Below are 25,199 nucleotides of genomic sequence, written 5' to 3' on the forward strand. Positions count from 1 at the left end.
GCTCTCTCGCACTCAATGTATACATAAAAATAACATCTCTTAATTCTCCCTCATTTCCTTTTTCTCTCTCTCTTTCTCTCCCTCTTAACATCGTCTATTAGACTACTCAAGTAAAATGATTGTAAAGTGTAAAATTAATGCTGTCATCTGACTAAATATGCGGAAAAAAGTGTATAGAAGACCATAGAAGACACTAGAATTGATGCTCTTTTTCCACTCCTCAACCTGTTCGTATTGATATATGCACTAAAAGAGTTGCAAGTTCGATCTCTTCGCTGTACTTGTTCCTCAAAGGCACACTCCGATACCCACTCTTGATGGCATTCACCTGAGGAAGACAGAAACAAGAGATTATGGCTCAGAAAATGCTGAAAAAATCAGTCAAAACTCACCGGAAACACGGCTTGGCCAATAAAGTTGGGCTCCCCAAACATATCCTCGTCCTGCACTTCAAATCGCAGCATTGCAAAGTGCGGATTCTTCACGTGAAACTCACAAATCTCATTCCAAATGGGATTGAAACCATTATCCGCTGAAAAGATTAACATAATTATCAAATTGAGCTTCAGGAGAGGAAGCTTTGGATACTCACCGACAGCCTTGGTCTTGTGCTTCACTCCTGCGTCGAAGGACGCGCCCAGAAGCTCCACCTCGACAAGTGGACTGTTGATATTCCTGCCAGACTTGAAGAGATGCCTTCCACCGATGATGCGAATGTTGATCGTCTTTCCCTCGACGCCGATCAGTGTGTTGGAGATATTGGGATCAAACACGTCCGTGAACATAAAGTCCGGCTTCAGGATGAAGCCACAGGCGCCATTATCGCGGAATTTGGCCTGATTCAGCTGCATCATCTTGTCTGGCGTCTGGAAGTTCAGCGCAATCATCTGACTGCCGGCATTCCAGAAGGGAATCGGATTGAAGTTGGACGAATCCAGGCGCTGCCCTTTGGGATACACGCGACTGATGAGTCTCCGGTGGTACTTGATGAAGTGCTGCTGATGCTGCTGGAAGAAGTACTTCTCCGCCTTTGTCTCACTGAAGCTGCACATCTCGTAGAAGAGCAAGTCACGCTCCTCCTTGAATGGCACACTCCTGAAGTAGATAATCATGTCAGACATCTCCTTGGCCACACGCAGATTCTTCTCCTTCTTCCGTCGCTCATCCGCCAGCGCGGATGCATTCTGTGCCGCCTCCTTGATCGCCGTCATCCAATCCATCGCCATTGCCTCATTGTCGCAACCAATGTCGAACACATTGTCCATCGCGGGCGTCTGAACGCGCAGCACGAACTGAATGGGACGCTCCGGATCGACAATATCCACCGGATTAATCTCCACCACCGCCCCATTCACGTCCAGCTCCTTGTGCATCGTGTTGGCATTCTCATCGCAGCATCCCTCCGTCGTCTCGATCACCGTGACGTAGTTGGCCGGGAAGTAGTGCTGCTTCTTGCCACCATAATCACCCGTCCACCACATCTCGTTCTCCTTCTTCTTCACATTCGTGATGATGGCGTGCTTGCAGAACGACAACTCATCGTCACGCTGTGCTTTGTAGTCAAACAGTGCCTTCACGGTGATCTTCTCCTCCACTGACGACGGATCCATGTAACTGGACGTGCCATCAGCCATGGGATCCTCCAGAAAGTCACCCAATTCAATCATCGAGCTACTCATGCGCTTCAGCATTTCACGCGTGATGGGATATGTGAGCTTCACTGTCTTGTACAGCGGACTCTTGGCATAGTAATTCACCAGACTCACCAGACTCTCAAATTGCGTCCCCGTGGCCAGATACAGACGCCCATCCACTGTGATACGACAGTGCTTGATCTTCTTGTGCGCCCAGAATGAGATCACGTACGTGTTGCTGTCCGTGTCACTCGGACGCACCAGAAAAGTCCCATCATTCTGCCTCTGCGACAGCACCTTCTCCGCCAGTTCGCGATTCATGTTCGGATGATACCACTCCTTCGTCTCGTGCTTCTTCGGCTGCGGCACGGGTTCCTTCAGCGTGATGGAGAACTCCGCACTGCGCAGCACATTCTGCCTGTAGTGCATGATCAGGGAGTAGAGAGAGTCAAAGAGGAGATTCTCCAGCAAATAGTACTTCGTCAGCCCATTCTCGTGCTTCAACTTGATGCGACAGTGATTCGGTCGGTCGCGTCGCCAGAAGGAGAGACAATAATCACCCACGAATGTCGCACTCTCCCTCACCAGGAATGTCCCATCGCCCAGGTGACTGTAGTCCTTCAGCAGCATCTCCGCCTCCTCGCGTCCACCCTCCAGCTTCCCGTGGAACCAATTCTCGCCAAAGTGCAGCTCATTGTTGTGAATACTATCCTTCGGCTTCGGCACCACACTCTCAAAGTCCGTCTCCTCGTCGCGCGCATCCTCACGCTCCGGCCTGTACATCAGCTTGTGCTGTCGCAGGGCAAATCTGTGCGGCACCCAGCGTCTATCCACCAAATCCAGAATATAGAGAATCTCCTCCTTCTCACTATTTCTCAGATCGCAATCCGCCTCATCCGCATTCATGCTGTTCCTCTCCTCGCCCTCGGGCAGCTTCTTGTGCTTCAATATGATCTTCCGCTTCAGCTGCTCCGGCGACGGCAACTCCTGCTCACCCTTGTCAATCTGCTGAATCAGCAGCATGTCGTTGTCCTTGAAAACCTCCCGCATCGCGTCCGCCATGTTGCGCTGCTGCTTCAGCGAGCAATTCTGCTCGATGGACAGAATCACGGGATACTCAGACGTCACGAAGGCGTGATCCCGGATCGTCTTGATCACGTCCGTGAATTTGATCTTGGACGTGAATGTGTGTCCGTGGAAGATCAGCGGCATGTTGTCCGGTCCGTCCCAGCAATCCAACTCGATGCATCGACAGCCCATTCGCAGAGCCCTGAAAAATGTGTTCATATTCTCAGTCTGAGTGGCTTTATTAGGGCAAAATTCAGAATAATAAGACTATTTCTCATCAAATCTTACTCTTTTTAATTGTTTTCTTCCTATTAAGATTCAATTTACTGATAAAATCATTATTCTATTGACTTTTTCTGAGAATAACTGTTTTTTTGGGATATTTTTCATACCTTTCACCGATCAAATGGAATCAAATACTGCCCAAAATGTTGCTGAACTTACAAAACTCGCTAAATTCTCTCTTGTATAAAACTGTGTTGTGAAAACTTTAGTATCTTTTCCTTAATCTCAACTTCCTGAACGTCACAAAAAAGTTAAGCAGCGGCTAAACTCAAAGTTTTTGGCCATTGTTTGTAATTAACTGAAGAAGAATGACTTTTAAAGAGTGTGAAAGAGCTTTTCCACCCTTTTTGCTATTCTCCCTCAGACTTCAAGCGCCTTGAATGACTGAGAAAGACCAAAGATTAGCCTCATTACCTGGCATACGCCTCCGTGGACGAGTCGCTGGAGAATTGATCGCCGGTGAGATATGTGTTGTGCGAGGAGGAAATCCAGTAGTGCGACAGCGGACGACTCATGTCCTGATACACGCGATTACACTTCCCATTCCAGATCTCGTTGTGTTTGGAGAACAAATAGTCGACGAACTACAATATAAACGAGAGCATCAATTAGCAATCATATATTTTCAATTAAATGCCCATCAATTTTCTCTCCCCCCGCTTGAGTTTGACGCCATCATTTTCATCGTCGTTCTCATCATTTTCCTGAGAATCTATTTTTACGCAACATCATCAACAACACAGGCATTTTCTCGGCAATTGCAGAGAAAATTCCACTCATATATGAGAGAACTCATAATCCGCCTTTGTGGCATTTTTTCCACCAGGAATGCCTCAAAATTTATAAAACAAATAAAGTCTGGCACGCGACTCAAGCCCACATTTTCCCTCCCATTGAAAACACACTTCACTTGAAAATGTGAGTAAGCAAAAAGAGTGAGAATTTGCAACAAATTATCACACAAGTATTTTTCCTCTTTCCACTTGTGTTCCCTCAAAATTGGCCCCAAATTCTCGGAAACAGAGATTTGCGCCGAGACAACTTTTCCGGCGTTGAAAAAGTGAGAAAAAGTCTCGGCAAAAATTGACAAAATACTGATAAAAGCCATGGTGTAACGAGTATAAGGTGGCCTCATACTGAAATCGCTCTACGCGTGACGTCACAAGCAGAAACCAAACTTGCATTTTGTATGGAAAAATGGACTTTTTCTCTGTTTTTTGGCTTTTTTGGGTATTCTTCGCTATAAAGTACCCATTGGCTCATATCAAAAGATGCGCCAATATTTCATCTATCTAATTATGAAGCTCTAGAGGAATTTTAAGACATATTATTAACCTTTTTTAAGCATTTTCTGAGACGAAACATCCTTACGCTGCTCAATACCATGCCACAGGTCTCACACACATCAGTCGGACACACGCATGGAAAAAAGACACTCCGTTGCAAGAAATTTGCACCACTGGCAGTGGTGTTTTCAAATTTTGAAATATTCCCATTCTGAATAAGAAGTTTTTTCATCGCGCCTTTTGCGACCTGGGTGATCTCAACTCCTTGCCTAGCAAGTTATAGCCTTTGGAGCGCGAGTCGTGCGTTGATAAAAGCGCTTTAGCGCCCAAAGAATCGCCAGGAGAAAGAGATAATCGCCGTCGTCGTGACGCCGCGGATGTAGGAGGGTTCGATTCGGTCCCGTTCTTCTGGCCACTTAGAGGATGAAAAATCTTACATAACAGTATGAAAAACTACATTCAGTATCTATTCCGTCAGTGGGGTATTCCCGCCATCTCGGTGTATTGCCGCCAACAAGGCAGGGCTCCTGCTCTTTTAAGAAGATCTTGAGCGGTTATGGAAATCCCATCCCTTCTTTGGTGTATCGCAAAATTGCCGAAATACATGTGTGATATTTAAACCATTTACATATTTGCATTACACTCAATAAATTTTATGGCCCTAATAACCTCTTGCAAAATTAGTAAGCAGTTTAGTTATGGGCGCTATGTCCAAACAAAATGTACTTCTCTACCTGAGGACCTTTTGAGCACTATATGGCCAAATTTGAATAACATTTAGTTAAAAGAGAAAGAATATTACATTACAGGCTCTGGCGCTTGCTAAAGAGAAAAGAGACAGAAATGCAAATTTCAGCCATGGAAATATGTAAGTTCAGATTTTTTATGATAGGTACTCCTTTTCAAGCAACAATTTTATGATTCTTAAGGACAAATTCGGTATTTAGGGTTTTTCCTTAAAAGATAGTCCATATTATCAGTCTTTGCAAAAATTTCGATCTGTGAAGATGCCTGTGAAGTGTGTCGTGTTGGGATGTAAAAACTATGGTGTGAAGGGAAAAGATTTAAAGTTTTTTGCTTTTCCTAAAGATCCAGTGATTCAAAAGCAGTGGACGAGTTTTACGAGGAATCAGAAGTGTAATGTGAAAAGATCGCGCATATGCTCAGAACATTTCAAATCAGAGGATTTACTAAATTCAACGAGTTTGAAATATGAAGTTCTTGGACGCAAATGTCGCGGAAAAGTACTTAAAGATGACGCAGTACCGAGCATATTTGAACCACAACTAAAAGATGCAAGACTCCTTCGTGTAGAAAAGCGGAATCAAAAGACTGTTGTGAATAACGTACTTAAAAAACATGTTGCTGCGGAAAATAGGTCAGTGAAATATCGATGCCAATCTATGTCGATTCGATTTTTTTAGAATTAAATCAATTAGAATACTTTTTAATATACCATTGTATATATTTTCTTTTAAAAATAGCACTATTCCATTAAGCAACGTGACAGATCATGAAAATATGAACGTGAATCACTCGCCAAAAATCACATATCTTTCAAGCTCTTCTCAAACAGATGATATTGTGGAATATCGAGAAGTTAATCTTTTGTAAGTGAATAATATACCAAATTTGAATTAAGGCTAATGAATTCTTGGTTAAATTTTAGACTTCAAGAAATGTTGGAAGTGAAACAGAGGTGCTTAATATTGGAAAAGGAGAACGCAAAGCTCAAAAATCAGAATTCTCAAATGTCCATTGAACTGGAGAGGTTAAAGAAAAACTTAACGCCCACTCAAGTGAAAATGATTGTCGATGAGAAATCTAAAACTCACTGGACGTCAAATGATATTTCAATATTCCTAACGCTTTTTTCGCGTGGTGCAAAGGCCTACGAATTCATGAGACAAGAGCTGAAATACCCCTTGCCATCCAAGGCAACTTTGCAAAGATGGGCAGCGAAAATTAAAACTCCACCTGGGTTCCAAGATGTGGTTTTTCCACTGCTGAAGGAAAAATTTGAGGATGATCTGGACAGACTTGTAGTGCTATCTTTTGATGAAATGGCAATTGATGGAAAATTGTGTTTTGATGTCTCAAATGATTGTATTATGGGACCACATTCTAACGCCCAGGTTATTATGGCGCGTGGTTTGGTAAAGGGATGGCATCAACCTATTTTCTACGCATTTGATCAGAAAATGACACTTGATATCGTATTCGAAGCAATACAGCGGCTCAAGTCTATAGGCTTCACTGTGCATGCGGTAGTCCATGATCTTGGGGGAGGAAATAGAGGCTTGTGGCGTGATCCAAGAGTGGCCCTGACTGAAGAAGATTGCAGGTAAAATTTTTTGGGGAAATATTCTTTTTCAAATATTTATGAAGTTTTATCAGTTTTAGATGCCCTGGTTCTGCACAGGAAATCTACATATTTCCAGATGTGCCCCATCTTATAAAACTCATTCGGAATCATTATTTAGATCATGGCATTTTTTGGAATGGGGTTAAAATAACTTCTGACCCCATCTACGAACTTCTCCAGATCATGGACGATTGTGAACTGAACATTGCTCACAAGATTGGACTGAAAAACCTGACAGTACAAGGAGTTGAACGACAAAAAGTAAAGTTGGCGGTTGAATTACTTTCGCACACTGTGGCATGTGCAATCGAGGAATTGGGGAAGAGGGGACTTCTTAAATCGCCAAACTGGAAAGATGTCGCCAAATTCCTTAAAATGTGCAACGACTGGTTTGACGTGATGAACACCAAAGTGCCACATAAAGACTCCCGATGCAGAGTCAAGGCTTTTGGTCTCGCGTCTGAAATCCAGAATGAGATATTAAATGCCATGGAGGACTTTGCCCAAAATGCTCGTGTTCTTAAGATATCGTCAAAAACGAAGTCAGAATATGCTGCAAAAAATAAAGTACATTTCCAAAATGGAATTGTGCGGTCTATCCGATCTATAAGAAAGTTGTATATTGATATGAATGCACAATATAAATTGGAATATATTCTGACCGACCGCTTAAATCAAGACGTATTAGAGAACTTTTTCTCCAGAATACGTAGCATGGGCTATTTAAACGGGAATCCTGATTGTTTGGCGTTTTGTGGCAGATTCAAGAGATATCTATGCTCGTCCAGGAATTCCAAGACATCAAAGCATCAAAACATCATGCCACTAACAATACACGGATCTTGTGCAGTCACAGAAACTGTATTTGAAAATATGCCAGAGTCAGCAACGGTAATTGATCCACTATACGTCGAAGAGGAAAATAGTGAAGATCGACCGTCTGACCAAATTAGGATTCCCCGGAAAGTCCCGAGAGAAGTTATTGAGAGTTGTGGGCTCCAATATGTGGCGGGTTTCGTCGCATATAAAAGGCGACGAGATGAAGATTTGGGAGCCCCAACTTCAAAAAAAACGAAACTCACAGCCATGGCAAGTTGGGTTCGATCCATTTCCGAAGGTGGCCTCTACGAACCCAACGAAAAATTTTTGAAAGAGGCCACGCTGATGGAGAGAGTGTTCCGGGAGTATAATCCAAATGGGAAACTCAACAAAAATGGGAATTACATGGAGAATTTGTTGAGTAAAATGAGGGGACAACTAGTAAGTTGTTCCCAAGAGACCCAAAGATTATACTTCCGGACACGAACCCATATCCGCATACGGCGGTTGTATTTAAAAGGAAAACAACGACGTGCGGAGAAGTCTCGGAAAAAACTAAAGAAAGTAAGTACATAAAATCCTTTCCAGTTTTAAATTTCTGTCTTGAAGTAACTAATTATTTTCATTTTTTGCAGTACACATAAGAGCGGATCGTGTATTTGGTGGGGAAGTTGAAGATCTCAACCACATTCTTCCAATATGAGTTTCGGGCAAAAGAGATGTTCCGTGCAATCAGGTCAGGACAAGGAGCAATCGACGTGAGGAACTAACGAGCTGCGTGATTGAGGAGGGAAGGAATAGGAAGGACGCACTCATGAGGTTCCTCAGAGAACGCGAAATTAACAATGTGATGTGAAATATATTCTATCTGTAACCCAATGATTTCAGTTTCGGCCCATTATATTATACATATAAAATCACATTTAGTGCTGATTACATTTAAGACAAATGGTAATATTATGGCAATAATAAATAAATGGCAATAATCAATAAAATTTTTTAGAAAATAAATTTTTTCATTAATTTTAGAAATTGTAATATTTGAGATTTCAAAATTTTGTACAAGTGGTGCAAATTTCTTGCAAGGGAGTGTCGTCTTTTCCTATGCGTGTTTCCAAATTGTGTTTGTAAGACGTGCGTGAGACCTGTGGCATGGTATTGAGCAGCGTAAGGATGTTTCGTCTCAGAAAATGCTTAAAAAAGGTTAATAATATGTCTTAAAATTCCTCTAGAGCTTCATAATTAGATAGATGAAATATTGGCGCATCTTTTGATATGAGCCAATGGGTACTTTATAGCGAAGAATACCCAAAAAAGCCAAAAAACAGAGAAAAAGTCCCTTTTTCCATACAAAATGCAAGTTTGGTTTCTGCTTGTGACGTCACGCGTGAGACAGACTGATGCATTTTCTGGCCCTTTCGTTTTGAGTATGAGACCACCTTATACTCGTTACACCATGGATAAAAGCTAAACTTTCAATAGCCTCACTGATTAGCTCTGCGCAGATCTCTCTTTGAGGGCGAATAATCTTCTATTTGATCTCTAAATATTTGGATTAAATTTTTGAATAAACACACTTCGATGGCAAAAGCCCAGCTTTTATCCCATGAAAATAGATCAAATAATGTATCTGAACCATATGAACAATTGATGTTATCACAGAGTGTGCAAAAACTTTGGCTTTATCAATTGCTACTCTCAAATAAAACAACCGTTCGCTATTATACCTTTTCCATTCTTCCCCTCACACAACCAGATAACAGTGAAATTCCTTATCAGAGCTTCTGCAAAAATGCAACCAGACTTTCTGCAATTTCTCACGCGCATTTTGGGGCGCCAACAAGAGAAAAACAGTCACAATTTTATCGCTGCAAAATTGGTCTAAATCAGAAATCATTGTCCCGAATTGAGTCACATTAATTAGGCGACAACAACGCTCGTCGCATGGCTAATGGACGTGAACGCGTCGTTATCGCTGTGTATCACATTTCCCCAGAGAGTTCATTTCCTCTCTCTCGTCCCGGGAAAAGCGAGGGCGAGACAGTTGGACAAATCAACAGAATGGCAATCCGACGAGAAAACCCATTAAGCCCACAATGACATTCCGGCGCGCTTTCCCCTCTTATCATTCAAGCTCATTTGCGCTCACTCGGATCGATAAAGTCGCCCAAACTCACCTCAGGCAGCGTGAGATACGGCTCCTGGACGTCTCGCTGCACATCCTGTATGAAGTCCTTGATGAGATTGGACACGAAGCCCTTGTCATTCGCCTCCTGCTCGTCCTGCTCCTTGAGCAAGAAGCGCTGGAACTCCTGCAGTGTGACAATTTGGTCATTCTTCGAGTACGGAAACGCCCTGTCGAAGCAATCCTGCAGCACATTCGGCGTCAGCATGAGCTTCTGATACAGCTTGCTGAAGGCATCGAAGCCAATCTCGTGCCTCTTGCGCTGATCCACCTCGTTGAAGTAGTCACTGAGGCGCTGCGTGCTAATCTTGCAGTTGATCTTCGACAGGAATGACTTCAGCTCCTTCAGCGTCAGCGTCTCACGCGCATTCTCCATGGCATAGAACTCCTTGCGGAGCCAGCGCTCCACCACCAGCGGATAGGATGACGTGGCCACCATGTGCATCATGTCGCGCAGCCCGGAAATCCACATGTTGCGCTCGCGCTGGTACAGAGCGGCCACAGACAGCGCGCGCAGCTTGAACTCCGCACCGTAGAAAATCACGAAGCATGTCTGCTGGTCAGCCTTCTTGCTCTCCTCCGCCCACTTGTCGAACTCCTTTGAGTTGCGTCCAGCTCGCACTTCCCGAATGTCGCGAATCTCCAGCGAGCCCTCAAAGCTGCTGCGGTTGTCCTTCTCTGCTGTGATGGGAAACCAAATCACCTGCAAAGGCGAAAAACCACTCTGAACTCCACTGTGGGCGGGGCTTAAGACTGGGCGGAGTCACACTTCCACCACAAATTTACGGAAATTCACTTCCCAAGCGAATAAATCCTCTTTTCCATCTTCAGTGCGACAAGAAAGCGGGAAACATTTGAATTTCTACGCCTCTGGTTTTCCCGTTTTTTCCCACCGCCGCCCCTGGATTGCATATTCTCAGGCAGACCTTCGAAGTGACAATGCACTTCATCTCCGTGCCTGGAGAAGTGTTGTTGACCCCTGGATGGGGAGGGCGGATGCTTACCTGGCCAGTTTCGCGGCGCAACATCAGGGATTTCTTCTCGGGCTTCCGCCGCGGGAAGAACTTGGTGACAATGGTGCCCCTCTCGAGATTGCATATCGTCTGCTCCTTGATCCCCAGACCGTTCACGCCAAACACATTCATTCTCGCAGCTCTTCACACACCGCGAATACCTCCAGGTGGCCACAGACACGCGCCCACAGAGATTTCCTCGCAATTTCCACCGGGAATGATGTTTACGCGGTCGTTTTCAGTGAAACATTGCGGATTTTCCTCGCGCGAAATCGCCTTCGACGACACTGTTTTTCCACGCGATGACAAGCGCGACTGGTGGCGCCGCTGCGCAACTCCTTCGACCTCTCACTCGCCGCTGCGCCATCTGTGATGGGACAATTTCCGTGGGCAAAGTGAGCGACAGTGATTGTTTTGTCAGCGCGATGAAAACTCGCAATGAAAACTCGCGATAAATTGCTGATTGAATTAATTCTGCTATTCTGTGCATACAATCTCGAAGCCAACGAAGAAACCCTCCTCAAAGGTAAGTGCCGACAGTGGAATTCCTTACAGTACATGGCGCAGGGCGATGGAAAAGTGTGATGAAAGTTTCCTAACCTCTGCGGTGTTGATGTGACGTGTAATTTTGATGGAAATCACCGGAAAATCCCATTGCAGACTTCCTCATCTGTCGGGCGTGTGGCAGCGACGTGGCCCTGAGCAACTTCCTGCTGTACAAAGTCAGCCCGCACGCCAAGTACGTCGCCAACGAGACGCTGTTCGAGGATCAGCCGACGCTGGTGCAGGAGCTAGAGAATCCCATCGGCATTCGGTACCGGATCGTGCTGCTGCGCCACGCCAACTGTGCCCAAATCGACAGTGTACAGATCAATGAGATTTCAGAGACTGTAGAGGTAGAGCGGCGACGCACGGCTGAGAAATCACTAATCCATTGACTTGGGGTTTTCTTGCAGTGGAACAACTACTACTCCTGGTTTCCCGGCTACTCGTGGAAGCTCTGCCTGTGCAGCAAGTGCGGCACCCTCTTGGGGTGGATGTACGAGCCCATTGACACTGCCCTCGAGACTCAATCGGAGCCCACGAAGGACGGTTTCTACGCAATCATCCTGCCGAACGTGATTTCTGAATCTTGTGAGTTTCGCCCGAAAAAGTGAAACATCGGGAGACATTTGAGCATTCTCCGTGTTCTTGCAGTTGTGAATTCCCTGTTGATGCGCGAGAAGATCTTGCGGGAAAACTGAGCAGAATGGTTGACCCTCATAGGCACATCCGGAACCTCACGGAGGACCAGAAGCGCTTCCTGGACGAGTGCGAGAAGGAGTTCGCACAGCGCTTCACGGAGAAGGAGCGGGAGTTCAGCGAGTTCTATCGCAAGGAGCCCCAAGAACCGCCGATTGTGGAGAACTGGATGCAGGGCCAGTTCGGCAGGCACCACGGCCGCAGTGACCACTACCAAAGAGACCGCTTTGGCGGTGGCCGGAACGACTACAGGCCGCCCGGACGCGGCTACAATCACCACTCCCGCAGGTACTGACCACATGCAGAAGACTCCGCAGCGCCATTGTAAATAGGTTTTCATGTCCACTGTGCACTAGAGATGTGTGCTGCGCCCCCCTGGGGCGCCCGTGTAAATAAAGGCGGCAAGAGAAGCATTCCGGCGGTGTTTTCGTGCAGATAAGGAGATGTTCTTGGGCCGAAGCGGGTGGCAAGATGTTCAAATTGTGGCGCCACCGGCAATGTCTATTTTACCGCACAGCCGAAGACGGCACGAGGCGGGCGCGAAGTGCGTCTTCGGGGTGTTCGGTGTCTTGCGGCGGCCATGTTGAAATGTGCGCAGGGGAAGGGGGAGGTGCATTAAGAATTCGTGAAGAAAAAGAGGAGAGAGACAAGAAAAAAGTGATAAAATGACGAGTGAGAGAATTAAAGACAATTCTAAATCAAGTGTATTGCTAAAATGTTTCACATAATCTCGTTATGAATGAATTAGACTCGCGTGTGTGCTTCGATGCGTTATCAACATTGCAAAATTTACAAATGGTTGAAAACGGTGAGAGAGATTTTCCAACATTCCATCAATACCCCAATCTAAGTTGGCTGCCTCCTAGACAATTTTCTTGCGATGCCCCATTTTGATTTTCGACTATCCACTTTTCCAATCGCCGCTTTTCACCCCACACGGCGCCCCCCTGTCGTCTGCTGGGGGCGCCGCGGAGTCACCTGAGTGTGCAAATAAGTCCAAAGGTTGTCCCGAAATCCGAAATTTCCGTGAAAATCCATCGCGAGTGTTGTGTGAGGTTAGAGAAATTTCCCCGTCAATCGCCCCCTATTCCACCCTCGCCGGCCCCCCGGGGCGCAGCCGGTCACCCAGCCGGGCCCCACGCGTCGCCCTCTGGGGTTTTCGCGCAGAATTTTCCACTCGGGAAACGCTAATTAGGGTGTTTAATTGAAGTAATTTCTCTCTCCCAACAAATCGCCATTGAAAGTAGGCACCAGCCATCTATGCCGCCGTGCCGGCCGTCTCGCTCTCGCACGATGCAATTCGCCCTTTGATGGTGCTTGGTGGGAGCGAGATGCAGCATGGCTGGCCTCTCTTCTAATGCCATATCGCCGAGAAATCGCCCGGAGTTATGCAATTCGGTGGGGGGCGCCGAGGCTGAGTGCCGCCGCGGACTCGCACGGAGCCCCCGATGTGTGCCCGGAGAGCGCGTGAAAGCCCTGCCATGCGGCCGGGAGTCTTCCAGAAGCTCCAACGGAGATGATAATGACTGAGATTCTGCATCTTTTGGGCGAGAAGTTATTGATTAGAAAGGCTGAGAGAGAGTTTGTTTACACGCGACTCGAGCGCCCTTTTGGTGGTGAATTCTCAGAATCAGCGCAATGTTTTGGATAAGTCATCCTGAAAATTCGATAAGAAAAATGTGTTTGTGTGTATGTTGTTTTCTGTTGGTTTTGAGCTCTGAAAGAAAAACGCGCGCGTCTTGTAATTCTAGAAGAGATTTTCCAATTAATAAATGGTTTTTTAGCTTATATTGCGGCATCTTCGGCACTGAGCCAACTTGTATAAATATTTAATTAATCATGTTTTATTATTTTTACACACAAACAAAACCGTCTCTGAGATTCTTTTTTGTCTGCCGTTTCTCTCCTTGCGTACGTTGCTTTTCTCCTGGCCTTCGCGTGTCTTTTCCTTCTTTCTGTGTTATCTTTCGCCAAGAAAGTGAGCTTTTTCTTAACACTCGACTCACGCGGAATTGCATTTTGTGCATTCTGACTTTCAGCGACAGTTGGGAAGGAAGGTTTGAGAAATTGAAGGAAAAATGTAAATCTTAGAGCCAAAATTCTCTTCAATCCGCCGGAGGACAAATTAAGACCCTATAAAATTGACAATAAGTGAGCCAGCAATGTGTTAAGACGGTGTTTCTCTTGCAGTTTGCAATGTCTGCGGCGCATCACATTTCACCCAAAACTGTCCGGACGTCTCGAAGGGGGAGCATGTGAGTAGTATGACCAGAGTTCCCACAGCGGCGCCCAAATTGACGAGATTCCAATCACACTAATCGCAGTTTCCTCCATTTCCATGGACGACCGACGGCCAGATTCAGGACACACCGCATCAGAACATGTCGCGCTCCTCCATTCCCAACGGGCTGCACATCATCGAGACTGGGGAGAGTCTCTGTGTTGTGACGTCCCAGAAGTTCGCCAAGGGCACGCGCTTCGGGCCGCTCATGGCGAAGAAGTCCTACATCCCCGTGGAAAATGCCAAATTCCCACTGATTGTGTTCGGGAGTCCATTGCTGGACTCCAATGATGCCGAGATCGAGGAACTGTTCAAGATACGCAATGCGTACTTGGACACGAGGAACGAGAACTACTGCAACTGGATGATCCACGTCAGTCCGGCGCAGTATTCCAACGAGCAGAACCTCATTTGTTACCAGGTGAGAATTGCGCTCTTTGCCAAAAAAAAAAGTTCAGCAGTTAAGAGGCGTTAAATTGGAGCAATTAAACTGTCAGTTTAAGTGCTTCTTCCGGGAAAGAAGAGAAGACTTTTATTGCATCTGTGCCAAAGGTGGTTGAGAAACAGCCTTGATTTTGCCAACCTTGAAGAGAGAATATTACAAAAATCAATGTTTCTCTTCCCTTTGACAAATAGTCAGTCTGTGATGTGAGAATTTGTTGTTCAGAGATCAAAGGAGAAATTCCTATTGATGAGTTTCAAAGTTAATTATTGTTGGAGAAGTTGTTGAGAATCATTAATGGCATTTGGCTGATGAGAGTTAAAGTTGTGATGCATTAAATTATGATGAAGAACGTGGAATAATTTCAAAATCAATATTTCGTATTAAATTATGAAATTTTGATATTTTCTTGAATTCTTGATATCTTGATTTCATTGAGATTTCAAGATTTTTATTATGAATCTTTAAATTCTTGTTGTATTCTCTTTTCCTCCTTGATTAGCCCTCTTTTGTCAGTACTTGTTTTTGTCATTTCTGCGAAATATGAACAAATATTATTACTTTTTCTTGCACAAGTACAAATTTCCTAGCTTTCTTTTTTCTACTTAGCATTTCTCACCTTATCGAATACGTCATAATTTTATTGATTAAATTGTTGAATATTAATGTTAAATTATATTGTTTTTATTGCTTTTTTTCCCAGAGCTTTTTTCTTCCTTTCAAAGTTGAGGGGAAAATGAAAGAAGTTTGTAAAAAATCACACAATTAAATTGGAAAGATTGTGAAAGGCAAATTTATGTTGTGTGTGTATATATCTGGGATCTATTTTAATATTTGACTGTTTTGTTCCTCAACTTGTGGGTGAGAGAGAAAGAGAAAAGGAGGAAAGAATTGGGGCGCGAGCGAGTTGAAGAAAATGAACTCTCTGTGCAGTTACAAGAGATGAATGGATTTATTAAAGGTTTTTTTTATGTCTCTCGCTCTCTCTCTCTCTCTCTTTCGCTTGTTGTGTGTGCAAGAAATCCCCCGCCAAAGGTCATTTAAAGCCAGAGACTTTTTTTACCATGTTTCTCATGTTATTCATTCTGTTCAATCACATCAGAGAGTGAGAGAAGTGAAGAGAGAAGAGATTTTCGTGCTATTTGAAACTAAACATTCAGGACTGGAGAGCTTTAATAATGTCTGGTGAATAACAACAATTGAGTGTGTTTTAAATGGGGGTAAATGGAGAAGAATTGTGGCAATTAAAAATAGTGAATTACAAGAGTTTTGGAGAGAGAAAAGCGAGAGAAATATATCTCAAAGTCAAATTGAATCTCAAACTCTCGCAAAGAGCGCGCGTTTTCTGTGGAGGAAAATCAATAATGTAGATTCATTTGGGTGTTTCTTGTACGTCGTGCGTTACATGTTATATTTTACATAGATATTTGCTGTTGTGTGAGTGTGTGGATTATGCATAACAAAATATGATGTAAGAGAGAGAGAGAGAGAAGGAGAAAAAAAGGAGTTGTATTTTCAATAATTATTCTTTCTTTTTGAATAAGTAATTATGCGAAAAGAAATCAATTTTTTGAACCTCAACATTTTTTCGTAGAAACTGATTGAACAAAACATAAAAGAATATTCTCTCAAGAGTCTCGTTTTCATTTGTTGTTTTTCTCACTATTGATACACGAAGTGTAATTAGCGAAATTCATTTTGCTTTTCATACACACAAAATACACATTAATTGCGAGAGGCGTGGAAAGAATAATGAGAAATATTCTCAGACAGACAGACTGAGAGGGAGAGAGAGAGAGTGAGAGAGAGACTAGAATATTTGGTTTGGGTGATTATTAATTAGATGATGTGGCGCATTTTCTGCAGAACTTCCGCCCAGAAGGCGCGCGAGTACAGAAAAGAAGGCTTGATGTGTTTGACTAGTGGAGGAAGAGGATTGTGTGTACAATATTTCTCAATAGAGAGCAAACGTTGTTGATAAGAGAATTTTGATAAATATTTGCTAGAGAGACACAAAATTTGACCTCAATTGTGGGCGCGAGAGACAGAGAGGGAGAGAGAGAGAGAGAAAAGTCGGTGTAAAAATTGATTTTTTATCGTGTAAACAGAGATTTTAGCGCGATTTCACTTTTTAGGACATGCTCATTGTCAGACTATTTAACGATTTTCTTTCAATGTTTTTTTCGGCTGAATTATTGGCCGCCGAAGAGTGAAGATTGTAATATTCCCTAAAGCAGTGAAATTCACCTTAATTTCTGGAAGTTAAATTGCATTCGAGAATGAAAACAGTGATGCAATTGCATGTTTTACCCCAATTCTTCATTGATAGTTAATCTATTCATGAAGAAATTAACTTAACTTGAGGTTTTAAATGATAATAATTAAACTACAGATGTTCTGACGTCGTTTATTATGAAAATAACAGTGTGAAAAGATGGCAAAATGACGATTTGTGAGCACAAATGTGACGAGTTGTAAGTCTTGTTTATGCGGAAGTAGTTTTTGTGTAAAGAATGATACTTGTGACTTGGTTTGAAAGACGATCTTGTTTGTTTGTATTGTAATTCTGCTGAATTCGATCCTTCCTTGATCATCAGATTTGATAGAATTGCTTTTCAAAGCATTTCTTCTCAATATTTACACAATTTTGACTCACTTTCTACCCTTTTGAAGACTAAACAGTGTCATATTGAATGCATTAACACACAATTTGCATCTCTTTTGCAGCTGTACGATCAGATCTTCTACACGGCCATCGTGGACATCGAGGTGGGTGACATCCTGAAGGTGTGGTATGCTCCAAAGTATGCGGCGAAGATGAATGTGGAGCTGCTGAAGCCGAGTCCGCATGAGATTGTCAACAATATTCTGCGGCAGGTGTCAATTGCCAGCATGGGAAGTCTCACGGATGACAATCTGAACTTCGAGAACAATGAGTATCCGGTGTATGAGGATATCACGGAGAAGAACAACTCAGAAATCTCGCTGCCGCCCATCAACAGTCTGATCAAGGCGTCGTCGTATCAGAACAACAATTATCTGTGTTCGGAGCATCACATTTACGACATGGACAAGAATTATGAGATCAGCAGCACGAGTTCCATTGCACAGATGGACAGTGCGCAGAATGCCAACATGATGGTGAGTGATCTCAACTTCAGTCTCGTGCCGGGCTTCGGAGACGGTGACGCAGCGACACCCGGACGGCCGGATCAGATGTTTGAGAAGTGGAAGAGTGGCTTTGAGGTGAAGGTGGCGCATGTGCCGGGAACTGGAAAGCTGGGCAGCAAGAAAGTGTCCAAGTACTTCTGTGAAGTGTGCGAGAAGGAGTACATGACGCTGGCGAATATCAACAAACACATGCGCTCTCACAATTTGCACCTCTGCAATCTCTGTGTGAAGTCCTTCAAGAGCACCAATGAGTTGCGCGAGCATGTGTGCCCAAAGGAGAAGGACGTGACGAATTACTCCAAGTGTCCAGTGTGCTTTAAGATCCTCTCGAACTCCTGGTCACTGAGTCGTCATATGAAGACACACAAGCGCGATGAGGCTGTCAGTGGTGAGGAGGCAAAGAAAATGCCCAACACCGATCCGGACGAATCAAATCCCAGCGATGAGGTTCTGTCCAAGAATCCCCGCGTGGTGCTCGAGCGCCTGCAGATCGCCATGCCGGATGATGAGCAATCGATTGATGATCCCAACAATTCGCGATCGTGCGACGAGCGCTCCGTGTCTTCCACTTTAGTGCCATACTTCGAGGCAGACGACGCCGCCAGGACGGCCGGCAGTGGTGGCGAAATGATGGAGCCCTGGGAGCGTGCCGAGGGTGAGTTCTCGTCATCGATGGAGGGTGAGGATGACTTCTCGCCGCACCAGCGAGACATGCTGGACATGGACAAGTGTCTTGACACAGGCGCAGCTGGTGTCAATGGTGCCACGGAGAAGTGTACAGTGTGCGGGAAGCAGTTCAAAAATCGCACGTATCTGTACAAGCATCTCAAGAGTGTTCACACGGCCAAAATCATGCGCCCGCCGCTGCAGAAGCCGCCGCCACACATGCAGCATCCCGGCGGCTATCCAATTGGACCACCGCCGACAGCTGGCAAGCTGGATCCGGCGCAAATGCATCCGAGCACGGACTTCATGAGCACAGCGTCGCCGGTGAAGCCGGCTATCGCCAAGGCGCTGGCGTCAAAGCTCACCAGCAAGCAGAAGAAGAAGAAGCTGCCCGAGGATGAACTGTCCGTGTGTGGCGGCAACTCACCACGATCACCACTGACGCCGAACTCTGAACTGCTGGCCGGTGACTACATGGTGCCGTTCTCGAATGCCAACCAGATCAACATCAACACGTCGGGCAACTCAATCACCATCATCAGCAACGTCACGTACTGCAACACGCACGAGGGCGTCGTCAATCAGCCGCCAACGCAGGGGCCTCAGGCGCCGGCTGCTCAGGTGCCCACCACCTCGCACGCCGGCGGTTTCTACCCGCCGCCAGCCGGAGCGGTGAAAGTGGAGCCGCAAGTGACAAAGGTGAGTTTAAAGGAGTTCTATAAATTGTACTCTATTGCCACGTATCGTATCGATTTCACTAAATTATTCATTGAAATTGGATTTTCGAGCTGTTATCATGCTGAATTGTAGTGTAATCACAACACAATCTTCTCTGACATCGTCAATTGATGAGATGCAAGTGTGATTAACTGATAAATGGGATAGTTTATGAACTTTTAGATAGTTTAGTGACTGTTTTAGAGCTCAAAATTGGGTTCTTCTCTTGAAAGGAAGAGCTTTACTAAGGACAAACTCATTTAATTTTGCAGGTGGAGCACGTCGATGGAGTTCTCACGGAGAAAATCATGTCGTCTAGTGACGATCGTTCGACTTCGCCGGCGACATTTATCATCCAGAAGGTGAAGAAGGAAGTTGTGGTGTCCGAAGTGACGCAGAACGATGAGTTGTCGCACATTAAGGACAGCGAATCGCTCTATCCACCTCCGCCACCACAACAGCAGCCGCCACAGGCGCCAATGTTGCCCGTGTCTCAGCCACAGATGCCGCCGAGCATGGGCATGCCGACGGCGGCGCCACAAATGCCGCCCAGCGATGAAATGACGGATTTGCAGGGCGGCGACGACACGGAAGGCACGTTCGACGAGATGAAGGACGAGGAGGAGCAGATGGAATCTCAAGGGAATAGCAGTGACTCGCCGGAGAACTTGCCGGGCGGCGAGACGCCGACGCACGCCGCCGCCGATCTGATGAGCACAGAGGCTCTGACGCCGAAGACGGAGGAGAGTCTGCCGGAGGCGAAGATATTCACGTGCGATGAGTGCAATAAGACCTTCGCGAAGAGATCTCAGTTGACGCGCCATAAGAACATCCACAAGAACATCCTGTTCATCTGTCCGTTCTGTCAGCGAGAGCCGTTCAAGGCACGCAACTCGCTGAAGAACCACCTGAAGACCAATCACAAGGACATGCGGGAGAAGTGGGCGGATCCGGCGTACATTTCGGCGCAGGTGATCAAGGATCCGGACAAGGTGGAGGAGTATCTGAGGCAGTGGCATGAGAAGACCAAGTCGGTGATTGCGGCGGAGAATCCCAATGCGGCGGCCATGAATGATCCCGTGTTGAATCCCAGCACGCCCAATGCGGCGCCCACGCTGGCGGACATTAAGATGCTGAAGAAGAAGAAGAAGATGCTGATGAAGGCGGCCGGAGCCGCGGCCAAAATGGAGCCGGAAAGTACAAAGATGATGCCAGAGGTGAAGCTCGAGACGGAGGAGATGTTCAATCAGCCGCCGATGATGAAGCAACAGCAGCCGCCGCCGCAGATGATGCCGCCAGTCAATCCAGCGGTACAGGGTGGTGTGCCGCCGGGTGGCGGTGGTGGCATGATGCCACAACATCAGCCACAGCACCAGCCGCCGTACCAGCAGCCGCCGCCCCCGATGCAGCAGCAGCAGCCGCAGCAATACAACAGCCACGCTTACCAGCAGCAGAACATGATGGGCATGAATCATGCCCAGCAAATGCATCACCAGCAGCATCACGCCATGCAGCAGCCGCAGCAGCACTACGGTGCGCCGGCCGCGGCGCCCGCGGGGCCACCCATGATGCACCAGCAGCCGCAGATGATGAGTCCGCCGCCCATGTGCGGCCCCATGGGCTCATCGCCCGTGCGCACGAACATGCAGTCGCCGCCGATGTCGCCGCATCCCTCGCATCACTACTACCCCATGGCGCCGGCGGGAGGCATGAACGGCGGCGGGGGACACCATCCGCCTGGTGAGTCTCTCAATCTTGTCTTTTGTGCTTGAAATGTTGAGCTTTTTTAGTGAAACTCTTATGGTGAAGGCATAAGAGAGACTCTTAAGACAGTCTGTTAATGAATGAATGAACTCTAATGCCATTGAGCTGGGCATAGCCCGGCTCTATCTGTAATCGCACAAAAAATCAAATCTTTCTTTGATTGCAAATTCTTCTTTACGACAATAATAAGAAGAAATTGATAATAGTAGAAGCAATTTTGACTCCTTTAGTTGAATTTTCGTGTCATTTGACTCAGATTCTGACTGCTTCTTTGCTCTCTAATAAAATGCAAACAACCTTTCGCGGCACTCATAAAAGTTCATTCATTAGATGAATGTTGCGACGTGTCCAAAATGAGGTCACGCTTTCAGAGATTGATGCAATAGAACTCGAATGTCGATTGCCGGTCACTTTGTAGAGTTCAACTTCTCAAGACTGTTGTACTTTTTTTTTACAAGCGTGTATTTCTTCTACACTCAAGAACTCGCCTTTGCCTTTACTAGTCTCACGAACGAACTATACTGTCTTGAGGACAGTTGCGGAGTGAGAAAGAGAGAGAGTTCGTGTCTTTCCTTGGCGTGTTGTAGATAAGATCAGACACAGATGTTAATGCGCTCTTCCTGTCTTCCTTGCTGTTCAGGCGGAGGTCGAATGATGAACAACTACCCAGTGAATTCCGTGCAGCCGCAGCCGCAGCAGCAGCAACAGCAGCGCGGTCCGCCGCCTCTGGTGGCCACACATCATCCGGGCGGTGTGCAGCCGGCGGCGCAGTACGCGGCACAGCCGATGGCGCCGTACCAACAGCCGGCGCAGGCGAACAACTGCTACGCGGCGCCGCAGCAGTACATGAACCACCATCAGATGGGTGCGCAGCAGCACGGCGGCTACGACATGATGCACGCCAGCAAGCGACCGCGGCTGTACCCGCCGCCAACGCAAGCGCCGCCACAGCATGGCCACCAGGCGTACGGCGGCATGATGAGCGCGCAGCCGATGCACCACGCGTACATGCACCACCAGCAGCCGCCGCCCAACCCGCACCAGCCGCCGCCGCAGGCGCCGCAAGCAGGCCAAGTGGTCAGAGGCAATTTTTCGTAATGTCCTTATCCTCTATGATTTGTTTAATTGTTTTATTTTAATGTTTTTAACTCGCCTTTGTGTTGAATTCCTTTTAAAAGAAAATGTGGCAGAAGAAGTAGAAGAAGAGCAGAAAAGTGTATCAAAAAGTGAGAGAGAGAGAAAGAAAGAAAGAAAGTCAAGAGTTTAGACGGTGTTGAGTTCAGTTTTTTGGATGAACCTTTGTCACCCTGTATTGTCTCGTATTTTCGTGTCACTTTTGCCATTTTATAATCTAATATTTAAAAGAAGATGAAGAAGAAGAAAATGAAAAGAAGAGAGAAAATGTTGAGGAAGAGCAAATTGAGGAAAATATCTTGATTGCATAAATCACAAAATATTATATCAACTTCTTGTACAACTTTTGTTTAGTCCTTTTCTCCCTCCTGTTTTTCCATGTTCATAAAGTGGGAAAGGGAGAGAGAAAGAGTTTTTAAAACAACTACAAATTATTAATATTACTATATTTATTTATTGCCTATTTTAAAAAAAAAGATGAAGAAAAGAACGGGAAAAATGAGAACATAATGTTAAACAAAAAAAAGCATGAAATTCTTTGTCGATGATGAATATTTTTGTGTAATAATCTCCTTGACAAGTTAATTAAAGAAAGTATAAAAAGAAAAACACACTCTGAAAATCACAACACAGAACACAAGAAACAACACATTTTTTAAGATTATAGTGCAGAATGAGAAGAAAAAAAATTGAGCAATCATTTTATCGTGAGAGGAGGAAAAGAAGTTAAAATTTTTACGCTATGAATGAGATGAAATTTGAGAAGGAATTAAGATTACAAAGAGAAATCACTACTGATAAGATTGAAGAGCGAGAGAGAGAGAGAGAGTGAAAACAAGTTTATAAAACTTTGCTGCTTGCTTTCGATAACTATAGTAAGTCGTGAGAAGAGATAAAAAAAATTTTAAGGATAACTATTTTCTTTCGTTTAAGGATCAAACTTAGTTTATCGTTTCTCTTTCTTTTAAATTTCTACACGCGCGCATTGAGATGGAATTAAACAAAAAAAATGTGTCTTTCTAGAGAGATTTCTTCGTTCTCAATCTAAAATGTTCCCTTTTTTTTAAAGAAAAAAAATGCATCCTTAATCTTTATATAGATGAAGACTTTTAATAATGATGGTGAGAAAAAAGATCACAACAAAAAAAAAACAATGGAAGATTTATATCAAAATGCAAGAAAAGAGAGAAAAAAATATTACAAGTTTTACAATATTTCTTAATCAAAAAAGAAAAGGAAGAACAGTATGGTGAGGAGATAAAGAGGAAAAGGCAATTGAGAGAATGAAGAGAAAATCACAAAATCATAATTTTCCCCTCGAAAAAAAAAATGCAAATCAGAAAAAGAATAAAAATGTAGCGCGAGAGAAAAAAAATCACCCAATTATCCTAAATAATGAAGTAATAAAATGAGGAAAAGAACAAATTAACTAATAAATATTTAATGATAAGACACAGAATTTTTGATGAGAAAAAAGTCAAAGAAAGAATGTCGAAAAATGCTGCTAATTAAATGAGAAGAGAAGAGTGAATAAAAAAAAATCATTTTGCATGAAAAATTGTGAAGAAACTGAAAAAAATGTATAATCAGAAATTTATTATTCCTTTATTTATCATGTCATTTTTCCCCATTTTTCAATCTTGCAAATTAATGTGCAAAAATAATTGAATAAATGAAATGGTGAAGAATGAAAGAAGGAAATTCTACGTATAATATTTAAAAAAGAATAAAATGAACAGATTAATTTTTGTCTATTAAGTTTTCAAAAGAGAAAAAAAGAAGAGGAAAAAATATTGATGGGAAGAAAAAAAAGAACGTGTTTAGGCGAAGAGAGAGAAAGAAGAAAGAGAAGATAACAATTTTTAGGAGATTCTATAAATTTAGGTCCTACTTATAATAATTAAATGAATTTTTGAAAGGAAGGAATATTGTCTAGAACACTGATCTGGATGATTTATTTGCCAAAATTTAGTTGTATTGACAGAATTGCAAAAGAAAAGAGAGGAATTTTCTTCAGATCTGTGGCAATTTTTCATACTTCCACGCCCCCCTTTTTACATTACCAACATTATTTCTCCGCCCTCCAGAACAAATAAGAAAAAAAAAGAAAGACAACTCGCAAGAACAAACAAACCTCAGATAAACACACTTTAGAGAACAAGAATTAAAGTTTTAAAATAACTGACGAAAAGCACTAATTTTCTCGCAAATGACTTGAAAGAAAAACAAAAATAGAAATTACACTTGGAATATTAACTTAAAGAAAAACCACGTTTTGATGTTTGTAAGCGACAAAAAAAGAGTATAATTTTCATTTTGTACAACCTTCAGGAAAAAAAACGTGAAAAAGTGAAATCTTAAAAGAAGAAAAAAAAATGATGAAAATGAAGTGGAAATAAGGAAAATGAAACAGAATACAATTATTTTGTGTATAATTTATGAAGATGATGATGAGAGAAATGAAGAAAAACTTGCAATTAAAATATATTACAAAAAAAAATCCTTTAAACTTTCATTTGATCTTCAAATCGAGCGTGAATCAGCACAAATTCAACAATCTGCACAGAATGATTTGCCAAATTTCAACAACATGAAGAAGAGTTGCCGGAAATTGTTGACTTCAACAGCATTTTTAGGTAAAATTCTGACTACATTTTAGCCCTTAAAGCATATCATTATCTGGAATGAGACGAGCGTCGATGCTGAATAAAAATAATGATTATTAAATGCACAATTTGCACAGAGCAAAAGCCTCTGAAACGGTCACGGACTTTCATAGATTTCCCAATGTGAGGCAAATGAGAGAGCTTTTCTCAAAGTCACGGAAATTTGACTCATTCAGTCGTTAAAAGTCTCGTTAAAAGTGGTTTTTGGTGTGTTCTGTTTTCGAAGGATAGCAAAATTCAACAATAAAAAAAACCTTCGAAAGCGTGAAAAGATTTTATATGAAGTCCAGAAACGTTGAGGGTTAATTCTCTGTTGCAATGTTTCACTCGTGTTTCACGCAATTCTCTCTCCGTGTCTGGCTGTGGAAGCTGCGCTGAGATGATGAATATTCTGGCATGATTAATTGAGTCATGCGGAATGAACTTGAAAGCTCCGCTCGCCGCACTTCCTCGCAACGGGA

At 44.0% G+C, this 25,199-nt stretch overlaps 4 protein-coding genes across 7 annotated transcripts; 3 read left to right on the forward strand and 1 right to left on the reverse strand.

Moving 5' to 3' along the window:
• Positions 1-58: 58 nt before the first annotated feature.
• On the reverse strand, positions 59-10,969 carry LOC132262901 (1-phosphatidylinositol 4,5-bisphosphate phosphodiesterase gamma-1). The gene is made up of 6 exons (XM_059762387.1): positions 10,647-10,969; positions 9,635-10,345; positions 3,402-3,571; positions 593-2,904; positions 393-532; positions 59-328 (listed from the first exon to the last, which is right to left on the reverse strand). Exons 1-6 carry the CDS (start codon positions 10,785-10,787, stop codon positions 221-223), a joined length of 3,582 nt encoding a protein of 1,193 aa, XP_059618370.1. The 5' UTR covers positions 10,788-10,969; the 3' UTR covers positions 59-220.
• A 43-nt stretch (positions 10,970-11,012) lies between these two features.
• LOC132264604 (protein cereblon-like) lies at positions 11,013-12,004 on the forward strand. Of its 2 annotated transcripts, none has more exons than XM_059764856.1 (4): positions 11,013-11,181; positions 11,316-11,551; positions 11,612-11,789; positions 11,853-12,004. In XM_059764856.1, exons 1-4 carry the CDS (start codon positions 11,094-11,096, stop codon positions 11,897-11,899), a joined length of 549 nt encoding a protein of 182 aa, XP_059620839.1. In that variant the 5' UTR covers positions 11,013-11,093; the 3' UTR covers positions 11,900-12,004. The 2 variants fall into 2 exon arrangements, with proteins under 2 accessions (XP_059620839.1, XP_059620840.1); XM_059764857.1 differs by having other exon boundaries at positions 11,316-11,518.
• Positions 11,905-12,192, forward strand: LOC132265220 (RNA guanine-N7 methyltransferase activating subunit). Its single transcript, XM_059765798.1, has one exon. It carries the CDS (start codon positions 11,905-11,907, stop codon positions 12,190-12,192), a length of 288 nt encoding a protein of 95 aa, XP_059621781.1.
• A 209-nt stretch (positions 12,193-12,401) lies between these two features.
• LOC132265352 (uncharacterized) lies at positions 12,402-24,302 on the forward strand. Of its 3 annotated transcripts, none has more exons than XM_059765959.1 (6): positions 12,402-12,705; positions 14,088-14,152; positions 14,222-14,599; positions 17,348-19,156; positions 19,447-20,914; positions 21,579-24,302. In XM_059765959.1, exons 1-6 carry the CDS (start codon positions 12,633-12,635, stop codon positions 22,034-22,036), a joined length of 4,251 nt encoding a protein of 1,416 aa, XP_059621942.1. In that variant the 5' UTR covers positions 12,402-12,632; the 3' UTR covers positions 22,037-24,302. The 3 variants fall into 3 exon arrangements, with proteins under 3 accessions (XP_059621942.1, XP_059621943.1, XP_059621944.1); XM_059765960.1 differs by having other exon boundaries at positions 14,255-14,599; XM_059765961.1 differs by lacking the exons at positions 12,402-12,705; positions 14,088-14,152; positions 14,222-14,599 and adding an exon at positions 16,411-17,094.
• Positions 24,303-25,199: the final 897 nt, after the last annotated feature.

Source organism: Phlebotomus argentipes, unplaced genomic scaffold, assembly GCF_947086385.1.
Source record: "Phlebotomus argentipes unplaced genomic scaffold, Phlebotomus argentipes genome assembly contig_2, whole genome shotgun sequence".
Taxonomy (NCBI): Eukaryota; Metazoa; Arthropoda; class Insecta; order Diptera; family Psychodidae; genus Phlebotomus; species Phlebotomus argentipes.